The sequence below is a fragment of the Chinchilla lanigera genome, unplaced genomic scaffold, assembly GCF_000276665.1.
Source record: "Chinchilla lanigera isolate Chin_1 unplaced genomic scaffold, ChiLan1.0 scaffold00013, whole genome shotgun sequence".
Classification (NCBI taxonomy): Eukaryota; Metazoa; Chordata; class Mammalia; order Rodentia; family Chinchillidae; genus Chinchilla; species Chinchilla lanigera.
The window spans coordinates 14,630,400-14,647,827 of NW_004955414.1; the positions used below are offsets into that span (position 1 = coordinate 14,630,400).

Below are 17,428 nucleotides of genomic sequence, written 5' to 3' on the forward strand. Positions count from 1 at the left end.
TCCATTTCCCTGTCTGTGAAATAGGGCTACTGCACGACAGTGGTTTTCAGAGTATGCAAGGAGACCCCTGAGGCTCCCACCTGCCCCATCAGGAAGCATGGAAGGTCTTCTTTTTCCATCTGCAAGTCTGTGAGGCCTTCCAGGAGTGGCGGTGCACACCTGCCACCCCAGCTACCTGAGAGACAGAGGCAGCGGGGCTGCAAGCTCAAGGCCAGCCTAAGCAACCTAGAAAACTTAGTGAGACCCTGTTTTAAAACAAAATTCTAAAAAGGACTGTGGGTATAGCTAAATAGTAGTGTTTGCCTAGCATGTGTGAGGCTTTGAGTTCAATCCCCAGTGTCTTTCTCTCCCTCTCTCACACACACACACAATCTGTGAGAACAGATTGTCTCCATATGGTCCAGCCAAACAGCACATCAAACTGCATGGAAGCAGACATAAAACCGAGCCAGAATTAAATAGAAACTTGTAAGCAATACCACTGCGTTTGCTAATTTTTTATGTTGACAAATATAGTTTCTCCCCCATTAAAATATGCTATGCTGTAAAGAATTCATTATGCCTTCTTTTTTCATTACTGAAGATTGAACCCAGACTTTCACACTGAGCTATATCTCCAGCCCTTTTCATTTTTTAATTTTGAGACAGGGCCTCACTATGTTACTAAGTTGCTCAGGCTAGATTTGAACTTGTGATCCTCCTGCCTCAGCCTCCCAGAGTGCTGGGAACATAGGCTTGTGCCACCATGCTTGGATCCTATTATGGTTATTTTTAAATGAATTAATAAATAGTACTTAAATTTCTGTTTTTTATTTGTTTTTTGTTTTTTTTTTTCCAGTACCAGGAATCGAACTCATGACCTGCACTTGCCAGCCAGGCGCTGTGCCACTGAGCTAAATCCCCAGCCCCTTAAATTTCTGTTTTAATTTAAATACAGTAAATTCAACAGATATAGTCCACTTAGAGAGTAGCTCTTTGGGGTCCTTGATAATTCTTTCCCCTTTCTCTTCTCTACCCACCCCTTCTAATTCCCCTTTCCCCATTTTCATTCTGGGTTCTTGTGGCCGAAAGGCATGAGAACCTCTACACTGGCCTCCAGGGCCTATGTTCTGCCATCCTCTGACCCACCCTCTTGGACCACTGCTGTCCTTGCTGCTTTAGATGAGCTTTGTTTGTCTCTGAGGTTTTGATGTGGAGAAGAAAGAGGTGACTGGCCAGAATTCAAGGTTTTGAGGTCCTGCTCCATCCCCTTCCTGGGGATGGACGCTCCTTATCTGGACTCTTCTGGCTTGAGGGCCCAGCGGCAGCCCCAACCCCACAGCAAACGCCCCATGTCTGCAAATGTCCCCTTCCCCCACCACCACCCTGCTCCTGGCCGAGGTGCTAAGCTTGCCACTCCCTGAGGCCTGACCTCCCAGCGGTTTCCAGGTCTACGCAGGCACAGGAACGTCTACTGCTAACAGCCCCTTCCCTAGTCACATGCCGCGTCGGCCCCGCCCAGGATGAGCTTCAGGCCTAGTGGCTGTGGGCACCGAGTTCTGGGCAGGATTCAGCGGCAGAGCTGTGGCCGCAGGAGGCCGGGCTCCTGGCCGATACTCACGTAGATGAGGTGGTCCCGGTAGCGGATGAGCAGGTTGCGCAGGATGCCTGCCTCATTGAGGTCCCCCAGGCGGATCATGTCCTGCACGCCTTGGATGGAGGTAGGGTGCATGGGCTTGATGTGCGTGGCGTTCTGCGGGGAGATCCAGTGTTCCTGCGGGGGCACAGCCCTACCGTCAGCTTGCTCCGGGCCCAGGCTGTGATGCACGTGGAAAGGGGCCGGGAGCAGCTCACTGAGGCCAAACGCCGTCACTTCCAGCAGGTGAACTTCCGGGACGGCAGGTGGACAGGGCAGGGACTCGGCCCACCTGACAGTGGTCATTAAGGTGCTCACACTCCACTCCCCCAGTCGCTTTTCAAGGTAGAGTATAAAGTGCAATAACTGGAGTCAGACGTGACTTCAAATCCAGTGTCCAGTAAACACATAACATAGAAAGTAATTTCAGAGAAGGCCAAGAGCAAACACACAGGCATGTACGATGGAGAACCACAGAGGGAGCTGTTTAGATAGGGTGCTCGGGACTACCTCTCTAAGAAAGTGGCATTTGATCTGAGCCCCAAATGAGGAGAAAGAAACCCCATAAGAAGAGGCGGGGACAGAATGCCAGCCCTGGGAAACAGCAAGAACAGCAACTTCGTGTACCGTGGCATGGCATGTCAGAGGGAAGCCCACGCCACAAGGGGACATCAACCTCCAGGGACATACTTCACAGGGCTTTCTGATGACATATGGAGCAAGGGAAGAACTGTCTGCAAGCTGAGGAGGACCCGAGGCAGGTGACCTTTCGCTCCCCCTACTCTCCCCTGCAATATTCCTTGCGGCCACCAGGTGGCAGGCGGGCACATCCTCCAGCTCGGAAAAACCCTCGGTTCCTCCAGCCCTGGGAGCCGCCCTCCCCTGAGGGTCTCCAGCACTATCTCAATTCCAGACTCTTCTGAAGAGAGTTTGACCTGTGCTCTAGGGCGAGGCTACAGCGGGACTGGCGTTCCACAGCCCTCCTAGTCCCAAATGCCAGGACCCAGGAGCCTGGAACCAGATAGAAACAGACAGCTGAGTGGTGGTGGGGGGGGGTCGGGGAGGGGGGGGCCTCTGCCACCACCCAGCCCAAGCCCTCAGCCCTTCCGAGTGGAGGCTCTGCATGCTTCACGTCCCCCCACACTCTGCCTTCTCCAGCTTTTCCAGCACAACAGCCCCCCAGCTGGACTCCAACAGAAATCTGGGCATTAGTCCCCCTGCCCCATCCAACTGGCACCCAGTCCTGCCCATGCAGCACCAAACATTGATAGCTACAGCCCAATCCAGAGCCCATCTCCCCCCGGGTCATCCCTGGCCTCTTGGAGTACGGTGGTGTCCAGGCCAGGGCACACAGAGGGAACGGATCAGGTAAGTCAGCCAGGGCCCCCACCCCAGCTCCACGACGTTCTGTGGCCAGGAGATTCAGTCCAGGTCAGGCCTTCACCCAGCCCTCCTCAAGTCCTGAGGGGCCAGGTGGTGAGGTCAACAACCCTGCTGGACTTTCCAGTCCCACGTGGAATATTCCTTGCTCCCAGGTACCCTATTTCTTGATAAAAGCTGATCCATTTGGAAAATTCCCTCTACCTGTCCTCACTCCCACCTCGTCCTAGGCCCAGGTATGGGAGGAGGGGAAGGGCTCCTGCAGCCCCACCCTCCGGGGCTTGGCTCCTCCCAGGATGGCTCAGCACCCAGGCTAGGAGGCAGCACAGCTGTCACGTGCCAGGAGCCCTGTGCAGGCCACTTGACCTTCTTGAGCCTGTACGGCTCCACTGTAAAGTGGGCTGACGATGATGCCTTCTTCAGGGGCTGCTGGGAGGACCGTGGACACAGCAACAGCCAGCCTCTCTGGACAGCCTTCTCCTGCCCAGTCTGTGCTGCACTGGAGCCAGGAAACGCTCAACCAGTGTGGGGATGAGTCCTCTAACATGTTTGGTTCTATGAAGACAACGTATGCTCCAATTCATCCCTCATAATGTTCAGTGACGGAATTACAGACCCCGTTTAATGGTGACAAGTCAGACTCACAAGGTGAAATAACAGCCAGCCAAGAAGCAGAGCCGGCCACGGCCCCCTCCTAGCCGAGAGCAGCAGCCTGGGGCCAAGGTCCACGGCACTGCGGCTCAGCTCAGGGCAAAGTGTAACCAGGGCAGGACTCAGGCCAGGCCCAGAAGGAATGCCAGAGACACTGGGGGGAGAGGGAGAAACAGGGAAGAGGACAGGAGGAGAAGGAGACAGAAGAGCAAGCGACAGCCAGAGAGAGAGAAATTGATTAAGACAGAGACAGAAATACAAATAGAGAAACAATAAACATGGATCATCCCAGAGCTGAGGACACGTTTGAGAAAGAGCCGGCTGGGGCTGCAGCGGAGAGGCGAGGTGCTGCGCGGAGGGAGGGGAAGAAGGAGGGCCCTTCTGCCTGGAGAATGGCCTCCGAGGTTCCAGCGAGGGCTGGAGCCATAACCTTGCGCACAGGCTTGCCAGGCAGCCTTCCCTGGTAGACGCCCTGCTGAGCTCTGGGGAATCAGATGTGTCTCGCCCAGTGTCCCCTTCAAGTTGCTGGGAGTCCCCGGAGAACACTGGTCCAGACTGGGCGGAGGGACAGCGACGAAAAAGGGGCCAGCAACCCAAGGGCCAATGCCTCGGAGGCAAACCCCAGCCTTCCTAATGTGTCCCCTGCCAGCTCTTCAGGCCCCTTCTGCAGCCCGCACTCTCGGGGCCTGGGGGATGCAGGTGGGAGAGGATCCGGTGACACAGAGTTACGGGACACCAGCTGACATGCAACACAACCCAGGTGAAACCTAAGCCTGCAGCCAAAGTCCCTGGTCCCCACCCTGGGACTCCCGGCAGGTGCACAGGTCTGACTGCGCTGCCAGCCGCACCTGTGTCCCCTCCTCTGTGACTGAAGCCTCACAGTGGCTTCTTAGGCGGTCCTGGAGCTGCAGCCTCAACAAGGATGCTGTAGGCCCCTGGTTCCAAAGCCCTGGGGACAAAGGTGTGCTTAACAGAACCTGAGTCTCACAGTTGTTACTGAGATACTCATGCGTAGAAACCAGAAGTCTTGGGTTCCTAGCTGCGTAACGACTTCTCAGTGTCCCCGTCTGTCCGTGGGAGAAGCGTTTTAGCCTATCCTGCCTTCCAAATGCAGTGAAGTTCCAAGGACAGAATTTGGGTCAAGGGACTTTGCAAACCCTGAGGGGACCCCAGCTCACTCCACATCCACCACCCGGCCCAGAGGCCCCGGAGCTCTCCTCCTCCCAAGCAGAGCCTCTGTTCCAAGTCCCTGCACCCTATTTTTCCTCTCCTGCCTCAGACTAGGCGCTGACACAGGGACTGAGGCATAGCTCCGCCCCAGTGTCACACACATGCACACGCATGCTGTACACATGCTCAGAGGCCCCAGCTCCCCTTGTACAGAGCACTCATCTTCCCCAGGGCGGGGCCCTGGCTTCAGACCTCGCCTTCCCTGCATAAGGCCCCATTATCACCACCTGTCAGGTCTACACTGCCTATGTCCCCTTCCTTCTGCCCCCCAAGAGGCCAGGGCTAACCTGTGAGCCTGACTCCCCGGGCAGGGTCCTGTTGCACAATGAATCCATCTGATGCCACAACCGGAGAGAGCAAGACTGCAGGAATTCACAGACCCATGAGCCCTCGGGCTGGCAGTAACTTCACCGAGGTGCTCTGTATGTGTGGTCTCAGGGGCCAACAGCCCCAAGAGAAGGGATTATCTGCATCTTAGCAAAGAGAAACTGAGGTTTGGAAGGGAAGGAAACTTGGCTAAGGTTGCACAGCTAGTAAGTCAGCACGACGGGATTTGAATCCTGTCTGTCTGCCCTCGAACGCTCCCCGGCCTGACATGTTTTCTTCAAATACTGCGCTGAGTGGATCAGGTGCTTGGGGAAGTGGAATAGGCCGCCTGGGCAGAGAAGGGAGGGATCCTTCCTGCTGGAGGCACAGGAAAACTGCACGGCAGAGTAGGTGTCTGAGAGGCAGAAGGGGGAGCACAGGCCCTGAGTGGCTCCATCCTCCCACTGCAGGTCACGTCCTGGCCCCTGCCCTGGGGCCCTGGCAGCCCTGCCCTCCCCAGACGTGAGGGCTGGCAGAGGGGTCGGCTACTCACATTGCCTTCGTCGTCCACCACCTGGATCTGCCCAGAGTCGCAGAGCTTCACCACAGCCCCGATGGGCACGTCGAACTCCTGCCCGGACCGCAGGTCCATCCACACGTAGTCGCCCTGTGGGTGAGGGCCCAGGCATAAGCAGGGGCGGCACCCATCCCCGCAGCCCTCTGCCCAACCCCCGTACAGCTGGAGGCTCCGCTCCGACCGGGGGAAGGAGAAGCAGGGAGCTGTGCCGGGCCCTGGGCTGGCGCTTCCTTGATGTTACCAAGCCCTCTTGTGGAGCAGCCATTAAGCTCCCCGTTTCACAGAGAGGTAACAAGAGGCTCAGAGAGAAAAGCCAACCACACAGCAGGGCAGCTCTCAACCCGGGCCTGCCCAAAGCCCGGCTCCCTAGGACCTACACCGGGCAGAGTCACTGGGGTTTGGACATAAACACCAAACCACTCCAACCACTTCCTCTCTGTCTTCAGGAGGTGACTCCAGGACCCCAGGGCAGATTCTCAGCATCCTAGAGATGAGTTGTGTCCGTACACGGCTCTGTGCTGGGCCATGCTGTACACCACCTTGTGAAGACAGCCCTGACCTTGTGGGGGAAGGTGCCACTTTTACGTCCCCTGTATCATGTGGCCTGGAGCCTGGTTCTCAGTACACACCCCACAGACCAGGTCTAAAACTCAGTCAGAGGAATGGGCTTAGAACAACTACATCCAGTGCTGATATGCTAAACACGTATTCAGCACCCACTGAATACAAGATGCTAATTGGTCTAAATGCTAGAGACGGACCAGAGACTGTGGCGTCTACATCCTAGTTGAAGGAAACAGAAAATAACCACTGGAGCAGGTATATTATTAACATGGTCCCTTTGAGTACTGGTGAGCGCTGTGAAGGCAGTAAGGACGCCAAGGGTGGAGGATGACAGAGGTAGCTAGTCTCAGACTCAGGAGCCTCTCTGAGCTGAGACCCAAAGAGTACGAAGCTGAAGGAAGAAAGGGCAAGGCTTAGTAACCTGGAGGGGGGGGGCATGTGCAAAGGCCCTGAGGCAGGAAGAAACAGCAAGGACGCAGTGGAGGCAGGATGTCCTAAGAGTGTGGGAGGTCAGAGAACCCGAATTCAGGACAGTAATCAGGATGCAGGAGACACAAAGATCCTTTGCCCTTGGGACAGAAGACTGGATTTTATTCTAATCTTAACATGATTTTGTGGATGGTTCCCAATTTAGAAATCTGATAAAAATATCACCTCATATCAAGTAACAGAAATGTAACAGCTGATAAAACTCATTCACAACCACCTTGTGGGCGTGGCCCAGTGGAAATGGCTCCAGGCACTGAGTCAGAAGAGGCCCAGGTGAGACGTCCTTCACCCCGCTCTCAAGCCTCTGATCCTGTTTCCTCATCCCACTCCAAGGGATTCAAACGCCAGATCGTGGCTATTTCAGCCTGCTGTTCCTGTGAGAACCTCAGTTCATAGAAACGGGGCCTGGGTACGTCGGAAACAGGCCCAAACCTGAGTTTGCTCTCAGGATAAGAGAAGCTGGAGGAGCTGCGGGGGAGGAGGGAACGCATGCGCAATGAGTCTCCACGGCGCGCTGCAGCTCCCCGAGCTGCTCCCCACGTGCTGGCCTTCCATCCTCGGCAGTGTCTGCCGCCGGACCCTCCTGCCACCGGGTGCCCCGGCCCTCCGCGGAGCTGCGTGGCTGGCTGGTGCCCGCCCCACCCTGGGGCGCAGCAGGAACGGAGGGCCAAGATGGCTGCCGGGGTGGGGCAGGCCCAGGCACCAGACAGATGAGCCCGGACAAGGGCAGGCACCAGGTCACACAGCCCTGTGAGCCACAGGCAGGAGCCAGGCTTTCTTTTAAGTCTTGTCATACTTAAAAGAAATGGGATGATGGGTTTGCATTTTCCAGTCCATCCATGCATCGACCCACCTATCCATCCAATCGTCCATCTTCACATCCGGCTGCTGTGTGGAGAATGGGGTATTCCCCCTGGTTCCACAGCCCCATTCCCAACTCACAGCGGGGCCCCACACTAGAGCTCTGACTCCCCACAGCCAAGCGGGTCAGTCTCAGTGAGAGGAGGAGGGGCGGTGAGAGTGATGTGAGTGTGTGTGTAAAAGTGCCCGGCGTGACTGTGTGTGAGAAGATGAGCGGAGGGGGTGTGCACCCAGAGTGCCAGCTCAGGAGCCAGGTGAGCAGACCCTGCTCCATGGGAACTTACCGCACCCCACAACCTGCTCCATAGGGAACTAGATGTCCCCTGTAATGAAATGCCTTTGACCTGCACCATGACCCTCGTGCAGGGGATTCTGTCTCCACTTTAACTCCTCAAAGAGTTCACAGAACGTGTCCAGGGCCACACAACGGCTTTGTGGGAAAGCCAAGATCAAAGTCCAGCACTGACAGACTCCCAGCCCAGTGCTCTTTCCCAACATTTCCTGGGCCTGGTTCTGAGCAAAACAGGAAACACTGAGAAGGTCCCCGGCATGAGGAGGAGTCTTGTATCCCCTGACCCAGGACAAGCCCTGACACACAGAAAATATTTGTTTCTCACTGAGAAAACATAGAATAGCCAAAATGAAACACCTCATGGCTAGGCATGGTGGTGCAGGCCTGTGATCCTAACACTCTGGGAGCCTGAGGTAGGAAGGTCACAAGACTGAGCCCAGCCTGGGCAGTTAGCAACTTAGCAGAGACACTGCCTCAAAACAAACAAAACAATGTTTTAAAGGGCTGGGATGTAACTCAATGCAAAGGCCCTGAATTCAATCCCCAGTACCACTAAAGCAAAACAAAAATGAAGACCTCATGTGAGCAGGAAATAGAGGCTCAGGGAGGCCAGGGAGGTGCTCAGAACCGCACAGCAAGTAGAAGTGACTAGAATTCTTTTAACCTCCAGAAATGGCATCAATGATTTTCATTTTCAAATCCATCTATCGATCTGTCACCAGCAGCGCAGCGATGACTATTTCTAGTCCAGGTCAGGGTTTGAGGAAAGATTTTCAAATAACAACTAAGGGGTTTCAGGGAGAGTCTGAGGCAAGACAGTCTCTGAAGACACACACACAGACGCGCCAGCACACAGCCACAGTGAGCACGTAGTCAAGTAACTGGGGCTCTGGTTCCAACTCTGCCACTCCTGCTGTGTGACTTTGGGTAAGTCATTCAGCCTCTCTGGGCCTCACTTTTCACCAGCCTTAAAGCAGAAGGAGTTAGCGCAGGTGAAGAGTAGGGACTGGCAAAGGCAGACCTCCTCCCAAGCCTCCTCCCAGCCTCAGATCAACATCGGTTCCCCACAGGGCCTGAGCCCTTTCTGCCTCTTCCCTCCTCCGGGACCAGGGCTGCATCTGCGCAGCCGCCGTGGAATGACAGTGAGTCCCTCCCGCACCCCTCTCCCCACCCTTGCTTGTCTTCCTGATGCCCAGGGAGAACGGCTTCATCAGCCCCATTTCACAGGTAGGAAAAGCAGGCAAGCGTCTTGCAGAGGCGCCTAAGAACAAAGCAGTCCGACTGCTCACCTTAGGCGAGCCGGGGACCCAGGGTGGCGGTCAGCTGGCTCGCAAAGTTTGGCTGGGGCCCCGCTGCGCCCGGGGGCTCGCCCTGCTCTCACCCCAGGAAAGGCTGGAAGTCTCCCCTCCTACGTACCCAGCGCACCACCGGGTCTCCCTCGTTTTCCACACGCAAAGCCTCCCTGCCTGTTGGGCTGGGGACGGTCCCGCCGCGGTCAGGGGCCCCGGCGGTACAGCAGCCCAGGACGCCGACCTTTGCATAACCGGGGCTCGGGGCCCCGGCCCCACTCCTGACCGGCGGGGAGACTGAGGCCCGCCGCCGGCGCCCTCCCGCCCCCTCTCACCGGCAGGACGGCGAAGGCCTTGAACGCCTGGTTCAGGCTGCGCACGAGCGCCCACTTGCCGGGCTGCGGGGCGCGCGCCTCGCCGGGGTCAGCGGGGCGCCCCGCGGCCTCCATGGCGCGCAGGACGGCTAGCAGCTCGGGCTCCCTAATTCACCTAATCCCGCGCGCGCCGCCCGCCCGCGCCCGGGAACCCTAAACCCGGCCATCTGCCACGGGCCCATGGCAACGGCGACTTAGGTGACGCCCGCGGGCGGGTGGGGAGGGGGCGAGCGGGCTGAGGATTCCGGGGGGCTTCCTGCGGCGGGGGCTTCCCTGGGGCCACAGCGCGTGGCCGTGGAGCTCAGCCTTGGGGCCCTGGGACAAGCGGCACCTGAAACCCCACCCAGAAAGCAGTTTTGAAGAAAATCAGCATATTTAATGGAAAGAAGCACAGGCATGTCAGGGAACAGAAGACAATAAACTGCGTTTGGGGGCTAAAGGAAGTGGATGTCTGTGCCGGGCCGGCCGACTCTGAAGACTGCAGACATAATATCTTCCTCTGAGGCAGCTTTGCGGGGAGAGCAGTGAGGAGGCTGTCTCCAGCCCTCCTCACCCAGCCCCAGGGTCAGCTGTGGGTGATATGCGGCAAGAGGAGCCGCAGAGGCCTGAGGGGGTCCCCTGGACACCCCCAGATACTGCGCCAATGGCGCAGCTCAGAGCTCACCCTGCAGTGGGCCAAGCCGTCTCCTGTGTCCTGGCATCCACGCTGGACTGGGCACCTAACTCCAGCGCTGTGAGCCAGAGGCCCCGCGCCATGCAGAGGGCCTTGTGACCTCCCACCCACCCTTCCAATATCTGTCCTCCTCCCTGCTTTCCTCCTTTGGCTCTCTTCTCCCTCAAGGCCTCCTGGCTCCCTTTTTAGCTCACTGCATTGTGTGGAATCCTGGAAACAACAGCAGGGAGCAGAGTGGAGAAAGGAAGGAAAGGAGACCTGCCTGCTGCCCGGACGCACAGATGCAGGCAGCCCAGCCTTGGGACCCAGGGCTCCGCCAGCCGGCGCAAAACTGACTGATGGCAGCGATCCCCACCCGCTTCTTGCACTCCTTTGGGACTTTGCTTTCAGGGGACCTCCCTCCTCCCCGAAAGCCCAGACCAAGCGCAGCCCTCAGGGCCTGCCTGCTCACTGCAGGGACCGGCTGCTCAGAGGCAGGAGAGCATGGTAGTGGGTTTGAGGTCATTTTCCACCTGCCCTTACAACCAGCCTTCACTGAGCATGGGCTCAGACCGAAGCACAGAGGACATCGTCAAGGAGACATGTCCTGGAGCTCCCTGCCTAGTGGGGTGGACAGACCCAGAGACACAGATAAGGACGGTACCACCAGATAAGGGACAGACTGGCCCGGAGAGACAGGATAGTGGCACTGCTAAGAGCTCAGATGCTGGAGCAGAATGGACAGCAGAGCTCCAGTCCCGGTTCAGCCACTCCCAAGCTGCCCCACCTTGGGGTGCCTTTGTTTCCTTGGCTGTCGGGTGATGCCATCATAGCATCCATGCAGTAACTGTGAGGTTGAGCAGGTTAGGATGTGTAATACACTTTGATTGGTGCCTGTCAGAACAGATGCTGTGAGTACAGCAGCCATTCACTGAGGGAGTCCCGGTAGGGGTAAGAGCTTGGGGTCATGATCTTTTAGGCATTCATGAGGGAAAAGGCATTCCAGCAAAAGGGAAGAGTACAGCACAGAGAATGACAGGGAAGAGTGGAGGCAGAAGGGTATGGTGGCTGGGGACGGTTCCCTAGGGGAGGCCCTCCAAGATGCTGAGGTCCTGGCCCTTCCTGCACCCAGACCTCCTGTACCCAGATCCCCAAGTGACAAAGACAAAGAGAAGATGAAAAGCAGCAAGACAGAGGTGACTCATTATGTACACTGGAATCTTATTATGACTATCAGCTGATTTCTCAGCAGAAACTGTAGAGGTCAGAAGGCAGTAGAATGATATACTTAAAATGTTGAAAGAAAAAAATTAAAAGCCTATCAATCAAGAATTCTATGTTTGGCATAGCTATCTTTCAAAAATAAAAGTGTGTCAGGGTCTGGGGATGTAGCTCAGCGACATAAGCGCTTGCCTGGCAAGTCTGAGGTCATGAGTTTGATTCCCTGTACCAAAACAAACAAACAAACAAACAAACAAAAATGTGTCAGATGTGCTGGCAATGCATGTCATCCCAGCTAGCCAGGAGGCTGAGTCAGGAGAATTACAAGTTTGAGGCCAGGCTAGACAACTTAGCAAGACCCTGTCTCAAAACAAAAAAATAATCTGGGGATGTACTCAGTTGTAGAACGCCCCTGGGTTCAATTCCCAATAACGCACGCATGCACATATGTGTGCACACACACACACACATACACACACACACACACACACACACGGCTGAAATTAAGGCATTCCCAGATAAATAAATGCTGAGAGAGCTTGTCGCCATTTGATTTGTCCTGTAAAATTTCTACAAATTAAAGTGCACTGAAGACAACAGAACAACCCAATCAAATACAGACAAAGGAATTGACTAGTTATTTCTTCACAGAAGATATACAAATAGATAAGAAGTACGTGAGAAGATGCTCAACATCACTAATCATAAGGTAAATATACATAAAAATTACCCTGGGATGACCAATGTCAAAAAACAGACAGTGTTGGTGAGGATGTGGAGGAATTGGAACTTCTGTGTCTTGCTGATGGGAATAATATAGTCATTGTGAGATAATATAGTCACTTTTTGAGGTTTCTCAGAAAGCTTAATACAGAATTACTGTATTACTATATGAGCCATCAATCCCACTTCTGGCATATACTCAAAAGAACTGAAAGCAAGGTCGCAAAGAGATAATCAAACACCTATGTTCTGGCAGCACCATTCACAAGAGCTAAAACATAGAAACGGACAGTGTCCATCCGTGGATGACTGGATAAACAAAATGTGCTTCGTTCATTCACGGACCATTGTCCAGCCTTATAAAGGAAGGAAATTTTGCCACCCGCTACAACATGGATCAGCTTTGAGGACATTCAGCTAAGCAAAATAAGCCACAGCAGAAGACAACTGTACGTGATTCACTTAGATGAAGCACACAGAGTAGTCAAACTCACAGAGACAAAAGGTATAGGGATTTCCAGGGCCAAGGTGGGAAGGAAGAGTTACTGCTTGATGAGCAAAACTTCACTTTTACAATATGAAAATAGCTATGGAGGTAGATGGTGGAAACAGCTATCACAATGTTAGAAATCTATTTACTAGCACTAGGCTGTGCACTTAAAAGTAGTTAAGATGATAAATTTTGTTGCATATATTTTATAGCCACAACAAATTGGACAAAGTTAAAGAACACCAGAGCAGAGAGTAACTCAAAGCCACATGAAGAAAAGAGGACCCTGGTAAAGATAACTGTATAAGTAAAGATAAAGCCAGTATTAACTTTGGGGTTATAATTCTTTTTTTCCTATGTGAATGTATAAAATAATATAAATCTATACTAATAGATATATAAAGGAGTAACATGACAACAGAAAGAGGAAGGGATAGAACTATATGGGAATGCAATTTTTATGTACTTATTGAAGCTAATTTGGTCTTAAACTACATTGTACATCTAAGATTTTCATTGTAAACTGAAGGCTAACCTTTAAAGAAGAATACTTTTAGAAAGTTTTTAAAAATAAAGAAAACAAAATCTTATATAGAAGAAATGAGAGGGGAATCAAATCAGTACATGAGGACAAAGTCATTAAACACAACAGCAGGCAGTAGTGGAGGAACTGAGAGGGGAAAGTTTTAAAACAGAAAACAAATAGCAAAGCAGAAGTCCTTCCTTAGCAGAAATTACTTTAAATATAAATGGATTAAATTCTCCAGTTAAAAGGTGGGTATTGAGCTGGACATGGTAGTATACATCTGTAATTCCAGTATTCTGGGAGACTGAGCCAGGAGGATTGCAAGTCTAAACCCAACCTGATCAGTTTAGAGAGAGCTTGTCTCAAAATAAAAAATTCTAAAGCTTGGGAATCCCCAGTACACCTCCTCCCACAAAAAGGTAGAGATGACAGAATGAGTAAAAACCTATGATCCAACTATGTGCTCGCTGCCTCCAAAAGATTCACTGTAGATCCCAAGACACAGATAGGTTCGAAGTGGAAGGGCTTCATGAAAATAGCATTCCATGCAAACAGCAACCAAAGGAAAGCTGGGATACCTGCACTACTCTTAGACCGAACAGACTTGAAGTCAAAATCATCACAAGAGACAAAGGACATTATATTTTACTGAAAGGGTCAACCCAGCTGTCAGCAGCCCATACAATTATCTTCAAACTTCCCTGCCCACAAATCTGGGCCAAGTACTTACAGTCCCCATCCCAGCCCTACCACCACGAACAGGAAATCATGCCAGACTGAAACAAACAAATAGCCTTCCTTGAGGTCCTCAAAGAAATGGGCCATGTGCCATAGACCTCCAGGTTCTTGTTCCCACCCTGGCACCTAGAAGTCCTCCTGATCCCTCAGTCCCCTTGTGTTTGTGAGGGGCAACTACAACAGCCTCACAGCTTCCCCTGCCTGCATCCCTGCAGAAGCCTCCCCATTCCCAGGCCTTCGCCCATCCCTTCTGCCCCCTTGGATTCCCGGCTGTCACAGTCCTGTGTGTAGAGTTTCTTTCTAGCAGTCCCCCCTCCCCTTGCTGCTGTGGAAACTGCCTGGGCAGGGAATAGTTACTCGCTGTCTGCATTCTGGGTGCTTCACCTGGCATGAATAAAGAGGGTTCAGTGCTGCTTTGCTTGAGTGGGTGAGATGGGGCAGGAGGAGGCAGCCTCAGACACCCCAGGAATCCCCAGGCACCTCCATGCTCCCAAGGCCATAAATGCAATGGGTCTGCCCAGGCTTCCACACGGTCCTTGGAGAGACCCGCACATGCCACCCAGCATGGCCCGTCTGCTCGGTTCTCCCCACACCTTTGTGCCACCTCCTCTTCCCTGCACTGCAGCCTTCTCCGGGCCTCCTCTTCCCGCTTGTTTCCACGCCACCCCAACGTGGTTCCCTCCTGTGTCCAGATGTGCCCAGCTTAAGTTTCTTTTTTTTGTTTTTTTTTTGTTGTTGTTGTTTTTCTCCGGTACCGGGAACCGAACTCACGACCTTGCGCTTGCCAGGCAGGCGCTTTGCCGCTGAGCTAAATCCCCAGCCCCAGCTTAAGTTTCAATAAGCAGTCTGAGCCTCAGGGACACAGTCACAAAGGTGCCTGCCTCATAGCCTTGTGATAAAATGAGATTGTGTGCAGCATGCCTGGCACATAGGAGAACCAACACAGACTCTGTTTTGGTGAATAGAGCCCTGACCAAATGATTAAGTTTTCTTCATGGATGAGAACATTTGGGTTCTTGAACCGTTTTTATGAAGGTGTCTCTTGCATCTGGTACCCTATGGAGTTCAGAAAGGTAGGGATGATGGATGGGTGCGTGGATGGATGAAGAGATGGAGGATAGAGGAATCTTGGTCACTGGTATGTCCCACATGGGGCGATTCTGTACATGGAGAAAGAACCACCGTATCCTCTGAGGTCTCCTGAGATTTTTCATTCCAAATAAAGTAAGAGAGAACAAAGGATGGGGAGATGTCACACCCAGGAACCCGGTTAATATGACTGTATCAGTGGTGGTTGTGGAGGTCTCTATGGAGTCCTGCACCAAGCACTGGGCTAACCATTTCATGTGCACTGGTGTTTCGGTCTCAGGTCAGTACCAGCATCAGTTTTTTGGTACATAAGCAGGAAATGGATGCAGCAATCTGCCCACAGCTGCAGAGCCGGAAAGGGGTGGACCCAGGACTCAAATCCAGCCTCTGGGACTGATGATGGTCACTTGCTCTTCTGCACTCATTTGCCAGTGTGGACCAGTGCAGGGCTGAGGAGATGGGGAGGAGGAAGAGGAGGAAGCGGAGGAGGCTGTGCCTCACTTCAGGGCCCCCTGGGAGGCTCAGGATGGCAGGGAAGGGAATGGAGTGCGATGCAGAGCAGGGACAGCTCCTGAGGCCTAGAGGGAGGTCATCGGGTAAGAAGGGGAGCCTGAGTGTTGTGTGGGTCTTGCAGGATGGGGAAGGAGCGGCAGATGAAAGGGGAAGAATGAGAGCAGGCAGGCAGTGGAAGGAAGTGTGGCATGCTGGCCTCACCACAGTGCTGAGGGAAGAGGACTTTCATCTTCACTTTACAGGGAGGACTCTGAGCTCAGGAAGGCTAAGTAATGCACCCCGAGATCCTCCCTGTTGTCCACAGCAAAGCTCAGGATGGAGCCGGGTGTGCGGGCTCTGCCTTGCAGAACTGCAGAGCTGGCCAACTCCGCGGAGCTGGAACGTCGATGGGACCAAAGGCACTCCCTGTTTGAGGGGTGGGCAGAGCCAACATTTAGCTACAGATACCTGCACCCAGCAGAGGCCTCCGCAGGGTAGGTGGGGCAGCGTTCAGAGACAGCCAGAGCCTACCGGAGCTAAAATACCCTTAGGAGGTAATGGGGGCCCAGGCCTTCCTGAGAGGCCGCGTGAGTCCCCACTCACCCAGCCCCCTGTGGCCCCGCCCCCGGCATACCGCACTCCGTGAAGGCCGCTTTCTTTCATAATTCCTGGCCTTCAGGCCAAGGGGCCCTGGGATGGAGCCCTGTCCCAATCCTGCCTTCTCACACATGAACACACTGAGTCCAGGTGGCCTCAGGCGGCAGAACGAGGTTGCCGTGTTGCCTCTGGTGGCCCAGCACGACAGGAAGCTGCTGGCCAAGTCCCCACAGCACCCATCCCAGGGAGCCCCGGGGCCCTGTGCCAGCCCCACCTGGCTGGGAGCCCACATTCCTGGATCCTGCTGTGGAGACCAGAAGCTCATTAGAGCCTCAGGCCGGTCACGGGGAAAGGCTGAGGCCCTGAGGCCATTGTGGCCCTGAGGAGGAAGGGGGGCTGGAGGGTTTGGCTGAGTGACAACACCCCTGCCTCCTCCCATCAAACCCCAGGGGACTCTACTCTGGTCGTGCCATCCCCACTCACGGCTGCCCAAGGCTCTCAGGACAAATCAGGCTCAGGGTCCTTCACAAGCAGCCTTGCCGACCCCTGCCCCACAGACTTTCCACATGCTCTGCCCAGTCTGTCCACAGCCTGGAATGCTGGTGATTCTGAGATGTGGGCGAATTGATCATTTCTGCCCAGTGAGGCGATTCATGAAAGGACCCCAGTGGGCATCAGAGGGAGCAAGTACCCGACGGACCTTCAAGAAGCAAGAAAATTTTCTCAGCTGGGATTTAAAGCGCTTGTAGGGATTTCCCGACAGACAAGATTGGAGCAGGCATCCCACAGTGAAGCGAGCAGACAAGAGGATGGGACAGGCTGAGCGACCCAACAAGGTCAGCCGGACTCGGGTGTGAGAAGCCGGAGGACGGATCAGGGGTGTGGGAGCACTCACCTGCTGAAGAATCACCATGGTTCTGTGTCCGAGCTCCTGCTACCTGCTGTCCGGCAGACCTAGTTCTGCAGGAGGGAGACCATGTCAGCCTGAGCAGACCAGCCCTGGAAACCTTGGGCCCAGCAGGGGTCACCTGGGCCCCTCCCAAAGCCACAGCCCTCCTCCCTCGGGGGAACGCTCCCTGGCTTCTCTCCTCTGGCCTCGGGCCAGCTCCAGTGACCCAAGCCTCATCCTCTGTCCCCAGCTCTGTTGCCCAGGGAAGCTGAGCCACTGTTGCTCTCTCGGCCACTGTCATCCGGAGGCTCCCAACAGGCTCTGAAGAAAGAGCGAGCCTACTTGTTTGGGCAAAGGGGCCCAGAGATGGACCGAGACCTGGG

General features: G+C 54.3%; 1 protein-coding gene across 1 annotated transcript in view; it reads right to left on the bottom strand.

Annotated features, from left to right (window-relative positions):
- Myo7a (myosin VIIA) overlaps positions 1–17,101 on the bottom strand; it is a 71,145-nt gene extending 54,044 nt beyond the window's left edge. The window contains exons 1-3 of the mRNA XM_013512088.1: positions 17,052–17,101; positions 5,736–5,849; positions 1,601–1,753 (exon numbers count right to left, since the gene is read on the bottom strand). Of these exons, the coding sequence (XP_013367542.1) occupies positions 1,601–1,753; positions 5,736–5,849; positions 17,052–17,069 (285 nt within the window). The 5' untranslated portion in view covers positions 17,070–17,101. The remainder of the gene's footprint in view (positions 1–1,600; positions 1,754–5,735; positions 5,850–17,051) is intronic.
- Positions 17,102–17,428: the final 327 nt, after the last annotated feature.